A 19,213-nucleotide genomic window follows, 5' to 3' on the forward strand; every position below is an offset into this window, starting at 1 on the left:
TGCATATATATCCTAATCTCTTTCTCTCCCCTGTTTCTGCCCATCTCCACCTCCCCCTCACCCTTTCTCTGTCCATCCCCTCTTTCTTGCTCCTCTCTCTGTCCATCATCTCCTTCCCCACCCCCGATTTTCTGATACAAGAGGATTTAAAATTTGCATCCCCGGGGTATACAATCAGAACTACTCACCTCACAATGTCTTAAACAAGTTGACAATTTGGTGTGAAATCTTCCCTTAAGTATTTTTTCCGTTGAGAAAAGTATATAGTAATTATAAGCAGTAATTACCTTCAAACATGCTCCCTTTTGTTTAATGCATTCAGCTTTCATTTTAAACATTTCATTGGTCTAAAGTTTAAGTAGAAAATGACATTTACTTACATCATGTTTGTGAAGGTATACAGTATTTGCGTGTAGTCAGATTCGAATGAAAGTGTAGTTAGCCTACAATCTCAGAAACTACGAGAGCCCTCGCTCCAGAATAAGTCAAGCAACATTTCTCTTCCTCTAGTGCACGCCCTGAGTAATCATCACGAAGTTAAAAATAGAGTAGTTGGTAGCCTTGCTGTGGACAAATGGTTCAAATGGCTCTGAGCACTATGGGACTTAACTTCTGAGGTCATCAGTCCCCTAGAACTTAGAACTACTTAAACCTAACTTACCTAAGGACATCATACACATCCATGCCCGAGGCAGGATTCGAACCTGCGACCGTAGTGGTTACGCGGTTCCAGACTGAAGCACCTAGAACCGCACGGCCACCCCAGCCGGCGGACTTGGGCCAGTCCTTCTCCTCACGTACAGCAACATCTACAGCTAGATCTATACTCCACAAGCCAAGTCACGGCGTGTCACGCAGCATACTGCTGGTGTCGCTATAATTTCCCCCGTTCCCTTCATATTTGTTGTCTTCGGTGGTTTTCTGTCCGAAGACTGATTCATTGTGTCTCTCCATGCTAGCCTATCTTGTGCAAGCCCCTTCTTCTCCGCCTAACTACTGCAACGTAGATTCATTCGAAAATGTCTTACTATGTGTATTCTTACGTTCATTTCCCTCTACAATTTTTATCCCTCACACTTCCTTCCATTACCAAAATGACTATTCCGTGATTCACTAGGGTATCTCATGTCAATCTAACTCCTTTCAATCAAGTTGTACCACAAATTTCCTTTTTCGTCAAATCTGACGGAATACATAGTGATTATTCTACCTACTCACCTAATTTTACCCCCCCCCCCCATTCTAGTCTGTTTAAATAGCTGGACGTAACGTTGCAATGCGATATGAAAGGGAACGAGAATGTGGGGACTGTTGTAGGAAAGGCGAATGGTTGGCTTCCGTTTATTGGTGGAATCTGGGAAAATGTGGCTGATCTGTAAAGGAGACGGCACGTACAGCGTGTTTATAAATGAATATTGGGGTTTTAACAATTTATAATATTTATTGTATTAAACTTACAGTTATAAATGATATGTCAAATGAAAGAGCAACTCAAACAGTTTTACCAAGAACCTTATAAATGTTCAATGTGAGCACCATTTGTCACACGGCACACATCAAGTCTATAGCAGAGTTCTTCCCAAATGTTGATAAGTACCGGTATGTCTTCAATGACTGTAGCAACAGCTGCTTCAATCCGGTTTCTTAATTCAGGGAGGTCTGCTGGTAGCGGAGGCGTGTACACACGATCCTTCATGATGCCCCAAAGGAAAAAATCGCATGGCGTTAGGTAGGGTGAACGTGGATGCCATGCAAAGCAAGCCCCGTCATTGGGCCCCTTGCGGCCTATCCAGCGCTTGGGTGCAATAAAGTTCAACCAATCGCGTAAGCCGGCCGGTGTGGCCGAGCGGTTCTACGCGCTTCAGTCTGGAACCGCGCGACCGCTACGGTCGCAGGTTCGAATCCTGCCTCGAGCATGGATGTGCGTGATGTCCTTAGGTTAGTTAGGTTTAAGTAGTTCTAAGTTCTAGGGAACTGAGGACCTCAGATGTTAAGTCCCATAGTGCTCAGAGCCATTTGAACCATTTGAACCAATCGCGTACTTCGCTATACCAGTGCTTACGTTGAACGTTTATAAGGTTCTTGGTAAAACTGTTTGAGTTGCTCGTTCATTTGACATATCATTTATAACTGTAAGTTTAATGTAATAAATTTTATAAAGTGTTAAAAATCCGATATTCATTTATAAACACCCTGTATTTGATACGGTGCCCCACTGCAGGCGGTTAAAGAAGGTATAGTCATATGGAATAGATTCAAAGCTATGTGAGTGGCTCGAAGACATCTTAAAGTATAGATCCCAGTATGTTGTCTTCAATGACGAATGTTCATCAGAGACAAGGATATCGTCAGGAGTGATCCTGGGAAGTACGTCAGGGCCGCTGATATGGTCTATACAGATAAATGATTTGGTGGACAGGGTGTGGGCGACTGTAGAGGACACCAGATGATCTAGACAAAATTTCTAGTTGGTGTGATGAATGGCAGCTAGTTATAAACATAGAAAAAATGTAAGTTAATGCGGATGAGTAGGATAAACAAACCCATGTTGTTCAGATACATCATTAGTAGTGTACTGCTTGACACAGTCACGTTGTTTAAATATCTGGGAGTAGCGCTGCAGAGCGATATGAAATGGAACGAGCATATGAGGACTGTGGTGGGGAAGGTGAGTGATCAACTTCGGTTAACTGGAGGAGTAGAAAGTATGGTTCATCTGAAAAGGAGACAGCGTGTAGTATGCTAGTGCGACATATTATTGAGTACTGGTCGACTGTCTGGGATCTGTACCAGGTCAGATCAAAGGAAGGAATCAAAGCTATTCAGAGATGGGATGTTGGATTTGTTACTGGTAGTTTCTAGGGAACTCAAAGGGGAATCCCTGAAGCGAAGCCGACGTTTTTTCGAGAAACACTGTTGAGCAAATTTAGAGAATCGGCATTTGAAGTTGACTGCAGAACGATTCTGTTGTCTTCAACATACAATGCGCTTAAGGTAAGATACTAGAAATTGGGACTCTCATGGAGGCATACAAACGGTTTTTTTTCCCTCGTTCTAGTTGGAAGTGGGACAGGAAAGGAAAATAGATTGCGGAGTATCGATGCAGATGCAGTGGTAGAACTTATTATCGTCTTCATTTCACTTCTGCACAAGGCTAGATACAAATATCTCCGGGAAAAACATCCTAACAATTTCTTTTAGATGTAAATAAATTTAACTTTTTCTGAAATGCTTTTCTTGCTGTTGCTATGTTGCATTTTAAATCGTCTCTGCTTCGGCCACTGTCAGTTTTGGTCAGCTATTTTGTTGTCTAAGTAGCAAAACTGAATGACTGTTTTTGGTGACTCATTTCCTAAACTACATCTATTACAATCGCCTGATTTAACTCAACTACATTCTATTACCCTTTTCTTACTTTTCATTATGCTCATTTTATAACGCGTTTTCAAGAAACTTTCCATTCTGTTCAACTGTTCTTCCAAACCCAATCTTCTTTGAGAGAATTACAAAGCTGATGGCAGTTTTTTTCTTTTTCTTCTTCCTGACATTCAATTTCATTTCCAGATTTCTCCTGAGTTTCCTATATTGCTTGCCCAATGTACTGATGGCATAACATCGAGGATCAGCCTGTCTCAGACGGTTCTCAATGACTGCTTTCGTTTCAGGCCCTTCAAGTCTCCTCCCATCCCCTCCCTCTTGATTCCATTCCTGAGTGGTGTGTGGGACGAACGACTGACGCAATCCTCCACACGAACTCTTAATTCAACTGATACTATTCCTGAATGAGAAAGAAATGGAAGAAAATGAGACTGTGTAAGTCTGCAGACTTGAAAGAAATCAACTTAATTAATGAATTGAGAGAAATTGAAACATTTCACAAACAAGTGAGATATCAAAAGGTTCATCCGCCAAGGCTTAGCTCCTTGGTGCACAAAAAGTTGCAGTGCTCTGGTAAGTATGTCAAAATTGCTTCCTTCAAACGAAGTACTAAATTCAGAATTTTAGAGAACAGAAGACGCTTGGGAAGCGATTTTGTAAACGTGTTTATCATAACGACTCGGTGTTGTCGCAGCTCTGTAGCTGGAACCGTTAGCGCTTACACAGTTAACACCTGGCAACAGCACTGAATATCTCAAACATCGAGGAGCGCAAGTGTGGCCGACTACAGATGTCGCCGGGTAAACGCGGGCGGTCTAACCGGCAACGATAAAGGCAGAGAAGCCTGTGAGGAGGACCGAGAAGAGAAAAAATGGTTCAGCAACGCAGAATTACATGAAAGGGTAGTAAGACAATTCATGGCAGCACTGAAACTTTCCTGACTCGGTCATGCTGTGATTACGATCACCACATGTTTCCACATCTTTTGGTGTAGCGTGCAGATGGTATTAGCATTTGTAAGCAGCTGGCAGATAACAATATGTTCTGTTGATGATGATGAAAAATTATGTGCAAGATGCTGTCAATCATTGATCAGTCATCATGTTCCTTCACAAGCCAAGTGCAGCGAAATGGGATTGGGTAGGAAGTGTCGTCTGTTTTCATAGACTTGTCTTCTTACGTTATTCAACGCATTTATCAACATCAAACAGTATCACGGGGTAATCCAAACAAAGTGAAAAGGGGCCATCTGTCGCTTCCCACTAAGCAAATACCGGTTGATATTTCAATATATCATATTCCTTGTTTTCTGGACGAAACTTGAAAACAAAAGAAGTTGATAAAAGATGTTTAAATGTTTTGCGACATCATCTTTCTAAAAGTAAGAAATAAAATAGATTAGAGGAAAATATGATGCGCCTTTGAATGATACACAAAATCATGCAGTTTGAGACTGGAAGATTGTTGGAACTTTTTTACACGTACGGGCTTAGATGATAGAAATATTACAAGACCACATCAAGCAGACTGCATGGTGTACATAACATGGCCTGACAAATGCCCTCTGGTATTCTTTAACATTCTATGATTGCAAGTTAAACACAGAACTTCCTATCCTCATTCGGCACCTCATTCGCTGTACGTCATTTCGAGCATCCTTCACAGGCGCGTGAAGCGTTTCTCTAATCTATTTCATTTCTTATTTTTAGACGAACAGTTTCAAAAAGCGTTTAACAATGTTTTTCAAAAATTTTTTTTGTCAAGTCTGTCCAGTTAACTGAACACTGTCAAAGATCATTGTCACATTCACTTATAAATGGCAGTTTTCCTGTGTTTAATATGAAGAAGTAGGGTTACTGGGTGGAATTCTTCCGGCTACTATTGGTGGTTCATCACCACTAGATAGGTAGCGCAACAAGCAGAGTGCGAGAGCGGAAATGTTAAGCAAAATATTATTGTCCTACCGCAGAGGCGGACTTTACTTTTATAAATGTTTCCTTGATAAGCACTCGTAACTTTGAAATCTATATTTTGATCACAGATCTAATGATGTTCTAGTAACGCAAACTTCACACTTTGTTCTAAATGTGTGTGGCGCTCATGCAGTTTAATATCTTCTTTTACAGTTCTTTCACTTTCGCCTATATACACTATGCTACAGCCACATGTCACTTCATAGACTCCGGCAGTGTAGAGGTAATCAGATAAGCCTGTTTTGCGTTGGAAAAAGTCCTTTTTTTGGTTCTGAATTAAAAATGTCCTGTATACAGCAATTTCGAAGAATACTGCTTACGCAATCAGTGCCTAACAGTGTGAGAAGGCGGTCCTCATCCTTCTTATTAGCATGTTGTTGTTGTGGTCTTCAGTCCAAAGACTGGTTTGATGCAGCTCTCCATGCTACTCTATCTTGTGCAACCCTCTTCATTTCCGAGTAACTATTGTAACCTACATCCTTCTGAATCTGCTTATTGTATTCACTCTTGGTGTCCCTCTACGATTGTTACCCTCCACGCCTCCCTCCAATACTAAATTGGTGATCCCTTGGTACCTCAGAACGTACCCTATCAACCGATCCCTTCTTCTAGTCAAATTGTGCCACCAATTCCTCTTCTCCCCAATTCCGTTCAGTATCTCCTCATTAGTTACGTGATCTACCCATCTGATCTTCAGCATTCTTCTGTAGCACCACATTTCAAAAGCTTCTATTCTCTTCTTGTCTAAACTGTTTATCGTCCATGTTTCACATCCATACACGACTACACTCCATACACATATTTACAGAAAATATATACTCGATGTTAACAAATTTCCTTCCTTCAGAAACCTTTCCTTGTCATCGCCAGTCTACCTTTTATATCCTCTCTGCTTGTCGAAGCTCTTATTGAGCAAGCAGTAAAGGAAACAGATCAAAAATTTGGAGCAGGAATTAAAACCCAGGGAGCAGAAATGAAAACCTTGAGGTTTGCCGGTGACGTTGTAATTTTGTCAGAGACAGCGAAGGACTTGGAAGAGCAGTTGAACGGAACGGACAGTTTCTTGAAAGGAGGATATAAGATGAACACCAACAAAAGCGAAACAAGGATAGATGAATGTAGTCGAATTAAGTCAAGTGATCCGAAGGAATTAGATTAGGAAATGAGACACTTAAAGTAGTAGATGAGTTTTGCTATTTGGCAACAAAGCAGCTGATGATAGCCGAAGTAGAGAGGACGTAAAAGATACACTGGCACTGGCAAGAAAAGCATTTCTGAAGAAGGGAAATTTGTTAACAACGAGTATAGATTTAAGTGTTATGAAGTCATTTCTGAAGGTATTTGTCTGGAGTGTAGCCACATATGGAAATGAAACAAAGACAACGAACAATTTAGACAAAAATGGAATAGAAATTTTCGAAATGTGGTGCTACAGAAGAATGTTGAAGATTAGGTAGGTAGATCACGTAATTACTGCGGAGGTACTGAAAAGAATTAGGAAGAGCAGAAATTTGTGCAACAACTTGACCCAAAGAAGGGATCGGTTGATTCTGAGACACCACTGGCTCTCCAATTAAGTATTGTAGGAAAGCGCGGGGGCCAAAAATCGTAGAGAGATAACAAGAGATGAATACACTAAGGAGATTCAGAAGGATGTAGGTTGCAATCGTTATTCGGAGACGAAGAGGCTCGCAGAGGACAGAACTGCATCAAACCAGTCTTCGCTCTGAAGACCACAACAGCATCAAACGAATTTCCATACATTCTGTGTCCTAGATTATCGTCAGATCTTCAACAGACCACCGCGTCTAGAAAAGGGAAACTCAACTCACTGCCTACCTCCAAGGTGACTGATTTTGGGTGAATCTCATTTAATAAATTGTGTAATCTGTTTCTATGTGGCCATATAACAATCATTATTATTATTATCATTATTGTATGCATCAATTACAGTAATACACATTTAGCAAAACAAAGAAATGTATATAAAAATGAACATGTGAAATTATATACAGTACACAAGTTTTAAAACGGCTCATACTACATTCGAATGGTGATGGACTCGATCCAGCGGAGTGCCTCGTGGGATGCTTGATGGACCTTCTCAATGCCACCAGGGAAGCGTCTGATTGGACATTCATTCACAATGTGGCTCATTGTTTGGGTGTCACCACAGTCACACACACTGTCATTTGAAAAGCCCCTATTGTGCATGTCGTATTTGCACCTACCCTCTTCAGTCCGATATCCGTTTAACTGCACCCACACCTCCCTTGGTTGGTGGAAGCCTGGAACTGGAACTGTTGGATTGTCAACAAGTTCGTGGTTTCGGGTTCTTGTAGCTTGCCACTCACGTTTCCACTCTGCGTTCTGGTCGAATCCTGTGGATAGCATTTGGACTCCTATTTCATATGCTGGTCATCTAGATTTGAGGCGTTTCCTGGGCAGTGATAGCAAATCATCATGAAGAGGGATTGAGTTGTTTCCAGAAACTTGCTGACAGTGGTTGTAAACAGCAGCCTTTCGACGGAGGTCTGGTGGACAGATGTTTGAAAGTACTGGTAGCCAGCAAGTAGGTGTAGACTGGACTGTGCCACTAATTACTCTCATAACTGAGTTCAGTTGGACGTCTACTTTCACTACGTGGGCGCTTCGGAGCCAAACTGGGGCACAGTATTCTGCTGTAGAGTATACCAGTGCAAGGGATGCTCCTCGGAGGACTGATGTACTGCCTGCCAGCTTTCTCACAATGTTCACTCGTGTTTGTATCTTCTTGGCCAAGTTGCAAAGGTGTTTTTTGTATGTTAAAGTTCTGTCCAGAATGACTCCCAGGTATTTTGGGCTTTCGTTGTGTCTGACTGTGCCAAGGGGGCCGAACTGTGGACTGATCTTTGCTGATGAAAGGCGATTTGAGAGGTGGAAGAAGCTTACCTCGGTTTTAGAAACATTTGGTCTCAATCTCCATGTCTCAAAATACTTATAAAGATTAGTAAAGCCGTTCGTTAGGTGTTCTTCACATTCAGAAAGGTCTTCACTCTGATATGAAATTGCCAGGTCATCTGCATATTGAAATTTTCGGCAGGTCAGCTGTGTAGAGGTTGAATAACAATGGAGCAAGAACAGAGCCCTGAGGTAATCTGTCATTGAGTACATGCCATCTGCTTTTCTCTTCTCCTTGATGAACTTTAAACCGCCTATTGCCTAACATGTTACTTAAGACGTTGCCTAGAGTTTTTCAAGGTATTGCTCTCAAAAATAACAATAATATGCCCTTGGACCACACTGTGTCATAAGCTGCTGACAGGTCAATGAACACTACTCCAGTTTTAAGTTTCTTTTGGTATCCAGATTCTCTGTGAGTAGTCAAGGAGAGCACTTGTTCACAGCAGCTTCTATAAGGTCTTAAACCAGCCTGTTCAGGTGGTATCACAGCATTAATTTGGTCTTGCATTCGGTTTAGAATCATTCTTTCCAAAAGCTTGTAAGCACAGCTAAGTAGAAATATTGGGGGGAAGTGTTCTGCAGGTGTTCCCTCTTTCCCTGGTTTTTCGATAGCGATCACTTCTGCTCTTTTAAATTTTTTGGGTAATGTCACTGTACGAAGAATTTCGTTAAAAAGGCAAACTAGCCAATTTCGCGTTACCGGTCCACTGTGCACCAAAAATTCAGGGTAGTTCCTATCTGCACCTGCAGCTTTTCTACATTTCGCATGCTTAAGGGCTGTCTTCAGTTCAGTGATTGTAGATGGAGAAGAGAAATCTGGGTTATGTTGCAGAGATTTCTTGACTTCCGTAAGCTCTCTCTTTACTTGCCAAAGATTTGCTTTATCTGTTGAGACCTTGGAAACTCTCACTAAGTAACTGGCGATTGAGTCGCATGAGACTGTTGAGTTTTCTTTGTTGTGGGAAGGGTCTTCTCCAAGTTTGTGAATCAGCGTCCATGCTTTTCTACTGGAGTGTGTGAAATCGAGGTCCCTTGTTTCTTTATGCCATTTTTCTCTCCTTTGTTCATTCAAGGAACTCATAAGGGTCGTAGCTGTTTCTTGGCCTCCACTGTCCTTGAATTGGTTAAACAGCTGGTTGATCTGTTGATTCCAGCCAAGAATGTATTCTTTCCGACATCCTCTTGGTATGCTCTTTTTGCAGTAGATATTACGATCTTTAAAAGCTATGAGTATGATTTTGAAAGTGCAGGATCCTGTGTTATTGACTCGTCCAGCAATTTAGGAAATTTATCCCAATCTGCTTTTTGAAAAGTTCCAGCGGGATACAGGAGCAGATCGCACTGGGAGAATGTGTAGCCCGTAGGAGATGCGAATAGGGCGATGTTGGCTTCTGGGAAAGTCATGCAGGACCTTCTAATGATAGTTCCGCTACTACTCTCCGAAGGGTCCATAGTTGACAGGCAGAGGTCAGGTGTGCTCTCTGTACCCCATCTTCCAGACCTGAATGTGCCTTTTCCCTTTGCATCGTAATGGAGCTTTAAGTTGTTTACTTCCATCCATTCTGACAGACTTATACCATTTTCATCCTCTTCGGCACAGTACCACTCATTACTATGGCTGTTAAAATCACCTACAGATATTGCAGAATGTTCTAGCACTGGGAGTTGTTTGTGCCAAGTGCTATTCGGTGGTTTGTAGATATTTGCTATTTTTATATTTCCGATCTGAATCACCGCTACCATCACAATTTCTTTGATTTCTCCTCGAGAATAACTGAGACATGCTTTAAGTTGTTCTAAACAAAGCTGTGAACTCCATATTAAGGGTCGTTAATTCGCAACACTAATTTATGGCCTGGGATGCGCCCTCGCTTCCACAGAGCGTTGTCATCTTCAATATGAGTCTCTTGCAGCGCTAAGACGTCCGCCCTATTCTCTCTTAAAATTTTAGATCGTATTTCGCCCTTATTTCTGGACAGTCCCTCAACATTCAGTTGACATATTCCGAGCACGTTTCCAGGTTGCCTCTGGACACTGCCGTTTGTATAGGGTTTCATATCGTTGTTAATTTCGTAAACGCTGTTGGAATTATCTTTAAAGATAACAATTATAATAATTATCTTTAAAGATAACAATCTTATAATGTGGTCATTAATAGCCTCCAGACTCTACATCTATACACAAACCCTGCAAATCGTAACAGGATGGGTAGCGGAGGGTAACTTGAACCCCTTGAAACCTCCCCTTAGAAACTTTATGAATGATTGTTCTGATAAACCCCTTACGTTATTTGATTTTCAAACAGCTGAGCAAAACTGAACGTGCACAGACATCTCTCTCTTTACTTATTCAGATCATCAATAATCTGACACACAATATTTTTAGCACAACGCAATCTGACTTTCAATAATCCCTACAAAAGAATGGCCCTGACTAACAATAACCTATACCTTTCATGAATCACTTACCTCACAAAAATCTTCGTTGCTCGAACTACTGCAAAACAGCGAGCGCCAATATTGTCAGCTAAATAAAAGATTCTAACTACTGAAGTCACTAACCACTGATAGGCATAGTTAGCAAATGAAAGATTTTGATAGAGAACAAACAATTTATTTACCGTAATAGTGTTCAAAAGTCATTACATATATATATATATATATATATATATATATATATATATATATATATATATATATATATATATCAGTTCATGACATCCAATCTTACAAATTTACTGTCTTTGATGGACACACGTCCAGGTCATCCGCTCTCAAAACTCCGCCATCTCTCTCCCCACATCCACCACTGCTGGCGGCTCACCTCCAACTGCGCAACGCTACGCGCTGTTCACATCCAACTGCCCAACACTACAATAGCGAATATTACAACAATGCCAACCAGCCGCAGACTGCACACAGCACAGCCAGTGATTTTCTTACAGAGCGCTACGTGGCGTTACCAACATAAAAACCTAAACATCCTACTTACATAGAATTTTTCTAAGGGGAGGTTTCACCCTGCTAGTCATTCCCTTTCCTATTACACTCGCAAATGGAGTGAGAGAAAAACGGCTGTCTCTATGCCTCGGTACGAGCCTTAATTTCTCATATACTGTCGTCGTCGTTATTATGTGAAATGTACGCTGGCCACAGCTGCCAGTTCCTTAAATTTTCTCAGTGTTTCAAGAAAGGAAACCGCCCAGGCATGTTGACAGTCGGCATCATTCTGTTGCTGGATAATACCCGCCCACGTGTTGCCAATTTGTTCAGACTATTCTGCACAAGTCTGACTGAGAAGTCCTTAAATCTTCCATACGTTTCCGATTTCTCCCCACGCGATTTCCATATTCCTGGACCCCTGAAGGAAGACATTCGTGGCTGCCGATTTGCTTCAGACGGAAAGGTGACTCCTGGGCACAAGCATGGTTCTGTAGGAAGGGTGCAGGCGTGCGTGCAATGATAGTTCAGTAGGCAACCGCAGGAAGGCCTAGACCGTCCTGTCTCGCAGTGGGATGAGTGTATTAACAGTTATTGCGATTAGTTTTGAAATAGTAAACACTTCACTTCCTTGGTCCATGTATCCCGTTTTCATTTCACTGCCCTATGATGGCGTCTTTGTCTTTATACTAACACTGTCTATAAGGTCATGCCTGTTTGTAGCTACAACGTCTAAAATATTTCCATTGTGTGTGCGTTGTCGAAGTTATTAATTTATTATTTACTAACTGTATCCGGCTACGCTTTGCTGTGGCTCAGTCTTCTTAAATGGAAAAGAAAGGAAAGAGAAAGCACACGTTTCTAATATGTAAGGGAACTGGATATTCTTTCTCTCTCCTGTCTTTGTCTATTTCTTCCTCCTCCTTTCTTTGTCCACCTCCTCCTTCTCCTCCTCTTTCACCCTCTCTTTGTCCATCTTCTCGTTCCTCCCTCTCTCTCCACCTCCTCCTGCTGTCCCTCTCTCTGCCCAGTTCCTTCTTCGCGTTTCCTATGTCCATTTCCTCCCACCCCTCTGTTACTGACCTTGGCCCTTGTTTATTATTATCGCAAATTCCGATTCAGTAGTAGTATTCTAACAATAATTAAAAAGTATATACACTACATGTATCTAATCATTTATTACAGTAACTTGTAAAAATTTAAAGTAACTGGAAAGGTACATGTTGAGATTTTTGGTAACAATATAGTCCCTTTACATATTACGCGTACAAATTATATACTATATGTATTAATACAAAGGGCGTTCAAGAATTTTTGCGCAGTCGTCTCTAATTTTTTTAATTTTTATTAGAGGAAAACGTAATTTTTTGTGAACATACTTGGAACACTTAGCTATACATTGAGCTTACTCAATATAGCCTCCATCAGCTGTTCTTTCCATGATGTAAATGCACTTTGGTAAAATTCTGGGGATTGACTATGACACCATCGCTTGACACAGGAAATAACGTCTTCTCACTATCAAATGTTTTACCGCGCAGGTAGGCCTTCAGACGACCAAAGAGGTAAAAATCAGACTGAGCCAAGTCCGGATGGTAGGGAGGATGAGGAACAATTTTCCAACCCATTTTCCTGATTTTCTCCTGCGTCATAAGGGCTGTATGGGGGTTGGCATTGTCATGGTGTACTCTGATGAGCTGACCCTGAAGCTGTGGTCTGTGGGTCTTGATGTCACGTTGCAGCTTTTCCTATGACAAACAGTTACGGTCCCGGGTAATTGTGGAGCCAGGTTCCCAAAAGTCAATGAAAATGACACCACACTGACCCGAGAAGGAGACCATCACCTTTCGGCCTACTGTTCGTGAAAGTCTTGGTTTCTTCCTCCGAGGGGAAGCCGGATGACGCCACTCCATAGATTGGGTTTTGCTTTCAGGTTCGGACAAAAACGACCATGTTTCATCCTGGGTAATGACGCTGTCAAAGGGATGGTTCCTTTCAAAGGGCACGGCCAACTTCCTTCCCCGTCCTTCCCTAATCCGATGAGACCGATGACCTCGCTGTCTGGTCTCCTTCCCCAAAACAACCAACGCTGTCAAAACACTGTTTCCACTCTTCAGTAAAGGTCTTCATGAGACGTGCACAGATTTGTCTGTACCCTAGTGACTGTACAGTGATACCACACTACCCAATGACAAACGAGTCATTTCAGCAAGCTGTCGTGTCGTCACACATCTGTCATTTTGGATGATTTGATCAATGGTCTCCTTATTCACATCACTCACTGCCGTCGATGGTGTACCGCATCGTGGATTGTCCAGTAGAGAGAAATCACCTTCTTTAAACCCGTGCAACCACCGCTGGATACTGCTGCGATCCATTGTGTCCTCCCCATAAACAGGGAGCAGCTTCCTGTGAATCGATGTGGCAGAGTCATCGCCGGTCTTGAAGAGGAACTCCATCACTGACCATTGTCGCAACCTGACATCTACTTCACAATTCATTATGTCTCACCTGTAAATAAAAGAAAATATCTTTATATACCAACTTACAGCTAATAGTTCCAAGTATGTTGAAAAAGAATTTCATTCTTCTCCCGCTAAAAGTAAAAAAATTAGAGACGACTGTGCAAAACTTTTTGAACGCCCTTTGTAATATACATATGTTAAATAACAACACAGGCCAGCGAAAAAATTTTTTTGAAAAACTTTTTTTTACTTTGATAGCTGATCTTATAGATTTTTATGAGCGGAATCCAAATCTAGCCTTAATTTTTTTTTGTATCACCCATAGTTTTCGAGCAATATGCTTTTTATTACATAGCATAAAAAACCTATGCTATATGGTGCACGGGGAAATTAATGAAACGCTTTGTTACAACATAAGCATGGTTTGTATTTACAGTAAGCTACTTAAAACAATGATATGTATTAATAGAGGTTTTACTTGTCAGCTGGAATTGGTTTGTATTTTCTTTCTCTTTTTTCTTTGGAGGTTCTTGTGTAGCTTTCTCTACGATGAGTCGCTCGCTGAACTCGGTGAAGTGACCAACAGTAGTCCCCCATCATGTTGGTGTTTCAGCGGCCTTGGTAGCGTTTTTCCATCACTTTAATGTCCTGGTGAAAATGCTCTCATTGCTCCTCACTAACATCTCCCATGTTGTCCGGGAAGTAATCAAGGTGACTGTTCAAAAAGTGAACTTTCAGGCTCATTAAACATCCTAAAGTTTTAAACTTCTTTAACATTGTAGCTATAATAGAAACATATTATGGGTCTTTCTCATGTCCTAAGAACTTTGTAACGACTTGCTTGAATGATACCCATGCTTCTTTCTCATTTAGGGTGATTGTGGATTCAAAGCTAACATCAAACGTCAATTTTCTAATATCAGCTCCGACAAAGATGATTTCTTTTAGTTTAGCTTCTGAAAGGTGTGGAAGCGTTTGGCAGAGATACTTAAAACATAGTCCATCTATAGGCAAAGCCTTTACAAACTGTTTTATTAGGCCTAACTTTATATGTAGAGGTGTAGGAGTACATTTTTTGGATCTACAAGGTTTTTGCGTAGAATGTTCTTCTCACTAGGTTTTAAAGACTCCCTCACAGGCTAATTCTTCCTGCACCAGTGTTGATTCCTAGCCCTACTGTCCCATACTACTATAAAAACTGTTAAATTCTTTAAAAGATCGCTTAATTTAATAAATTTAACTGTAAAATGTGAAGAAATGGTGGTGATACAGTTTTTTAAGTATCATATTTGGATTTTCCACCCTAAAAACATAAGAATAAGGTATTTTCAGCAAAAAAGTTTTTCCGTCGTTGGCCTGTGTAATTAGATACGGTACCTAAAACACACCCATATTAGAATTCAACTTCGTGTTTAAATTTCAAAGTAATCTGTCAATAACTTTCGGAGATTAACGATTTTGAACAAACCGACACTGACAATTTTATAGCGTTTCCTTTTATTGCGTATATACCAGATGGCGTTCGAATAAGTACGTGAGTATATGAAAGCATTGTTGTGTCAAAATTTCAAAGCAATCCGTAAAAAAACTTTCGGATATTTGAGATTTAGAAGAAACAAACATTTACGTTCGTACTTATGTATAAACTGTAAATGTTTCTAACCGCAAATCTCCGAAGTTTTTCGCAGTTTGGTTTGAAATTTTGACACAATATTGCATTGGAATAATTGTCGTTTTATATACCTATTTGTAATATATACAATCTTGCATTATATATGAGATTGTGTCAAAATTGCAAAGCAATCTGTCAAAAACTTTCGGAGATACACGATTGTGAGTGAATGAACATTTACATTTTTAATTATATACATTTATCATAATCCACTTTATTGATGACAACAGTGGACTGTTACATATAAAATTACATGCACGTAAAATTTCATGACAATCTGTTTAATGTTATTTGCCTTAATTTTTTTCTATTCTGACCACTGAATTTAATTTAAGGGGGCTATATGGAACGTAGTCGAATTAAATCGGGTGATGCGGAGGGTATTAGATTAGGAAATGAGACACTTAAAGTAGTAAATGCGTTTTGCTGTTTGGGGAGCAAAGTAACTGATGATAGTCGAAGTAGAGAGTATATAAAATGTAGACTGGCAATGGCAAGGAAAGCGTTTCTAAAGAAGAGAAATTTGTTAACATCGAGTATAGATTTAAGTGTCAGGAAGTCGTTTCTGAAAGTATTTGTATGGAGTGTTGGTATGTATGGAAGTGAAACGTGGACGATAAATAGTTTGGACAAGAAGAGAATAGAAGCTTTCGAAATGTGGTGCTACAGAAGAATGCTGAAGATTAGATGGGCAGATCACATAACTAATGAGGAGGTATTGAATAGAATTAGAAGAAGGGATCGGTTGGTAGGACATGTTCTGAGGCATAAAGGGATCACCAATTTAGTATTGGAGGGCAGCGTGGAGGGTAAAAATCGTTGAGGGGGACCAAGAGATGAGTACACTAAGCAGATTCAGAAGGATGTTGGTTGCAGTAGGTACTGGGAGATGAGGAAGCTTGCACAGGATAGAGTAGTACGGAGAGCTGCATCAAACCAGTCTCTGGACTGAAGACCACAACAACAACAACAACATATATTACTATTTTGTCTTCCCTTACCTTTAACTATCGCTCACACTTAAATGGCTACGTATCCGCTACTCCACATATACTGCAAGAGGTGTAGAACTGATTGCTCCTGACAGTTTTCTGAAAATATGTTCAGGACTACTTCACAAGATTAGTGACCTCCGCCACCCACCGTAGTGTGGCTTGCGTTCACACAGTTAGTTGTAGATCGTCACTGGCGAGACGTTGGCCTATAACAGACGGCGGATCAGGTGGGTTCGCGCCGACTGCTGTGTGAAGGACCGGTTCTGGCAACTCGGCGGCCCTGAAAGAAGGCAGCCGCATCGGCGAGCTTCCTGTTTGCGAGAGCCGAGTCGTGGCACCGGGGAGCACTCACGTGACCTTCAGCAACACGCCCGCGCTTACCGCTCGGTGCCGGGCCGCGGAGACGCACCTCCGCCCGCTCCCAGGCAGCACAGCACCGGCCGCCTTCGCAAGTTCCGGCAGAGATGCGCCACCTGCTGTCTGTTGCGGTCGCTCTAGCCTCCCTGTGTTCCTGCAGAGCGGGCGGTTCACCTCTGAAATGCGCGGAACTTCCAGTTCGCGACACTGCGTGTTCCAGTCCACCGGTGGTGGTCCTCCACCCCAGCGGCAGTCCAGACGGCGACGCGCAGGGGCGGTACTTCTGGTACGACGTGGGCGACAACAGCACTCTCTGTGCCTGCCCGCGCACTCAGATCGCCAAGTGCTGCCCGCGCGGCTACGCCCTCGAGGACAACGCGTGCGCAAAATCGAGTTTAGAATTTCGGCCGGTGATAACGGGCGCAGGCGGCAACGTCTCGCTGAACGACTACGACGAGGTGAGCATGACAAAGTGCGCGAACATCGTACCGGTAAACAGCTCGGACTACGTGGGGGTGACCGCGGACGGCCAGCTACATACGAGGATGCTGGGAGCGTACGTGGTGGAGCCGCGGCGCTTCTGCCTGGAAAACAGCCTAGACGGTGGCGCCCACCAGGTGGCGCTCGTGTGCTGGGACGGTCGCGAACCGGGGCTCAAGCCCAAGTTCATCATATTTTCTTCGATAATGCTGGCGTCGACGCCGTTCATCCTGGTGACGGCGTTGGTGCACGTGGTGCTGCCGCGGCTGCGGAACCTGCACGGCTACATCGTCTGCTGCTACTCGCTCAGCCTACTACTCGCCTACGTGTCCCTCGGCTCGACGCAGATAGCCAGCAGGTTCATGAATGACACCGAATGCGTAACTCTCGGTACGTATTGCCGATCTGCTATGCTTTTTTTTATTTATTGGCTTTTCGAATGTCCCGTAGAGCCATCCAAACACAAGAAATGTTATATCACAATTGATTTTGACAATTCGCGTTGGACATTATATTAAATTACTGAATTTTCTCATTTTGAGAAGACTGAAGGAGCTATCTGTTTTACTTGCTAATAACATTCAACAGCCAAATATTTAAAAAAAAACCGGTTTCGACAGATTTTGCTGACATCTTCAGGTCTTCAGAAATCTTTGTTATGAAACGTGTTCATATTACGTTAGAACTCACGCCAAGTTGTCACGTGCATAAAAATCAATTTATTATATAAAATTTCTCATAACTAAAATATTTAAAAACGTAAAGCGATACATACAGGGGCATTAAATATTTCAGTTATGCAGACCTTTTGTAATGTGCTGATTTTTATGCACACGACAACTTGGCGCGCGGTCCAGTTTAACATGAACACGTTTCGTAACAAAAAAGAAATTTAAGAGTTGAAGATGTTAGCAAAGTCTGTCGAAACCGGTTGCTTTAAATAAAGAAATGTTTAAGTCATCTTGGCTGTTGATAGTTGCCAATTATATTCTGGGACAATGTTAACAAATGACTGATTCGACATAAAACAAGATTTACAATCAGAGTATACGAAAACCAGTAAAAAAAACGAAAATAGAACACAGGATACACAGTGGTGGTATACCATAAAATTCGTACCCATAACACAATAAGAAATAAGAAATCGCCATTGGTACACGTCTGGGATATTCCAGTTTACTCGACATTAATGACTACATACAAGCAATGATTTCTACTGTCAAGTGTAGTCGTTCCCCACCTGGAGGTAATTGCTTCATCGACCGTGAAATTAAATTTTCTGAGGAATTAAAAGGAAAAGGGCTCGTTAATAGAATTTTTGTGTCGGTGCTTGATAGAACAAACAACAAATAAAATTAGATATAATTTACCAACAGTAACACAATATTGTTGATTGGATCAAGAAGAGACCTTCGCGTTTTTACAAGAGCACCGTTACGTGACAACTGAATGTGGCAACGACAGATAAAAGGACCGTGCGTCGTACTCCATGGAGGTATAATAAGGGAAGCTGTCATGAAGTCACAAACTTGAAGCCGATGTCCGCCAAGTTAATTACCCTATACATTAGTTTCCGATGGAAGTTTTTTGATAAAAATGGCAGCTTTCGTCACTTATGGAGATGCTACTCATTCTGATTATGGTCTAAAATGTAAAGGAAGCACATTTCATTCATAAGTAGACTCGTTAAAGCAAAATTTTCTTTTGAACAGCGTAGGTAGGCGTAAAAGTATGCATTTTTGTTTTTACTATATATTTAAAACAAAATATTATGTCAATTACGCTTGCAACACCTAGTTTGACATATTGGTAACATTGTGGAAAAGTTTCACTGTCATCCAATTATTAACAGAGGTGTAGTAAAAGTTTTCCTAAAAAATTATGTTAGTTGCTCTTACCTCATGTTGTGGGTTAAGACTACGTAGGCATGGGGCAAGAGTATGCAGTTTGTACTTTTACCCCCAACTGAAGAAGATACAAAGGATTACAAGTAAATACACGGAGAACAAAT

At 41.5% G+C, this 19,213-nt stretch overlaps 1 protein-coding gene across 3 annotated transcripts in view; it reads left to right on the forward strand.

Annotated features, from left to right (window-relative positions):
- LOC126473763 (G-protein coupled receptor Mth2-like) overlaps positions 1 to 19,213 on the forward strand; it is a 641,204-nt gene that overhangs the window by 198,121 nt on the left and 423,870 nt on the right. The window contains exon 1 of one of the 3 annotated variants that reach the window (XM_050101059.1): positions 16,755 to 17,592. The exons of the other annotated variants lie outside the window; for them this stretch is intronic. Coding sequence (XP_049957016.1) covers positions 16,830 to 17,592 — 763 coding nt within the window. The 5' untranslated portion in view covers positions 16,755 to 16,829. Of the gene's footprint in view, positions 1 to 16,754; positions 17,593 to 19,213 lie in introns of those variants that run through there. 3 annotated transcript variants of the gene reach the window in all.

This window comes from Schistocerca serialis, chromosome 1 (assembly GCF_023864345.2).
Source record: "Schistocerca serialis cubense isolate TAMUIC-IGC-003099 chromosome 1, iqSchSeri2.2, whole genome shotgun sequence".
Taxonomy (NCBI): domain Eukaryota; kingdom Metazoa; phylum Arthropoda; class Insecta; order Orthoptera; family Acrididae; genus Schistocerca; species Schistocerca serialis.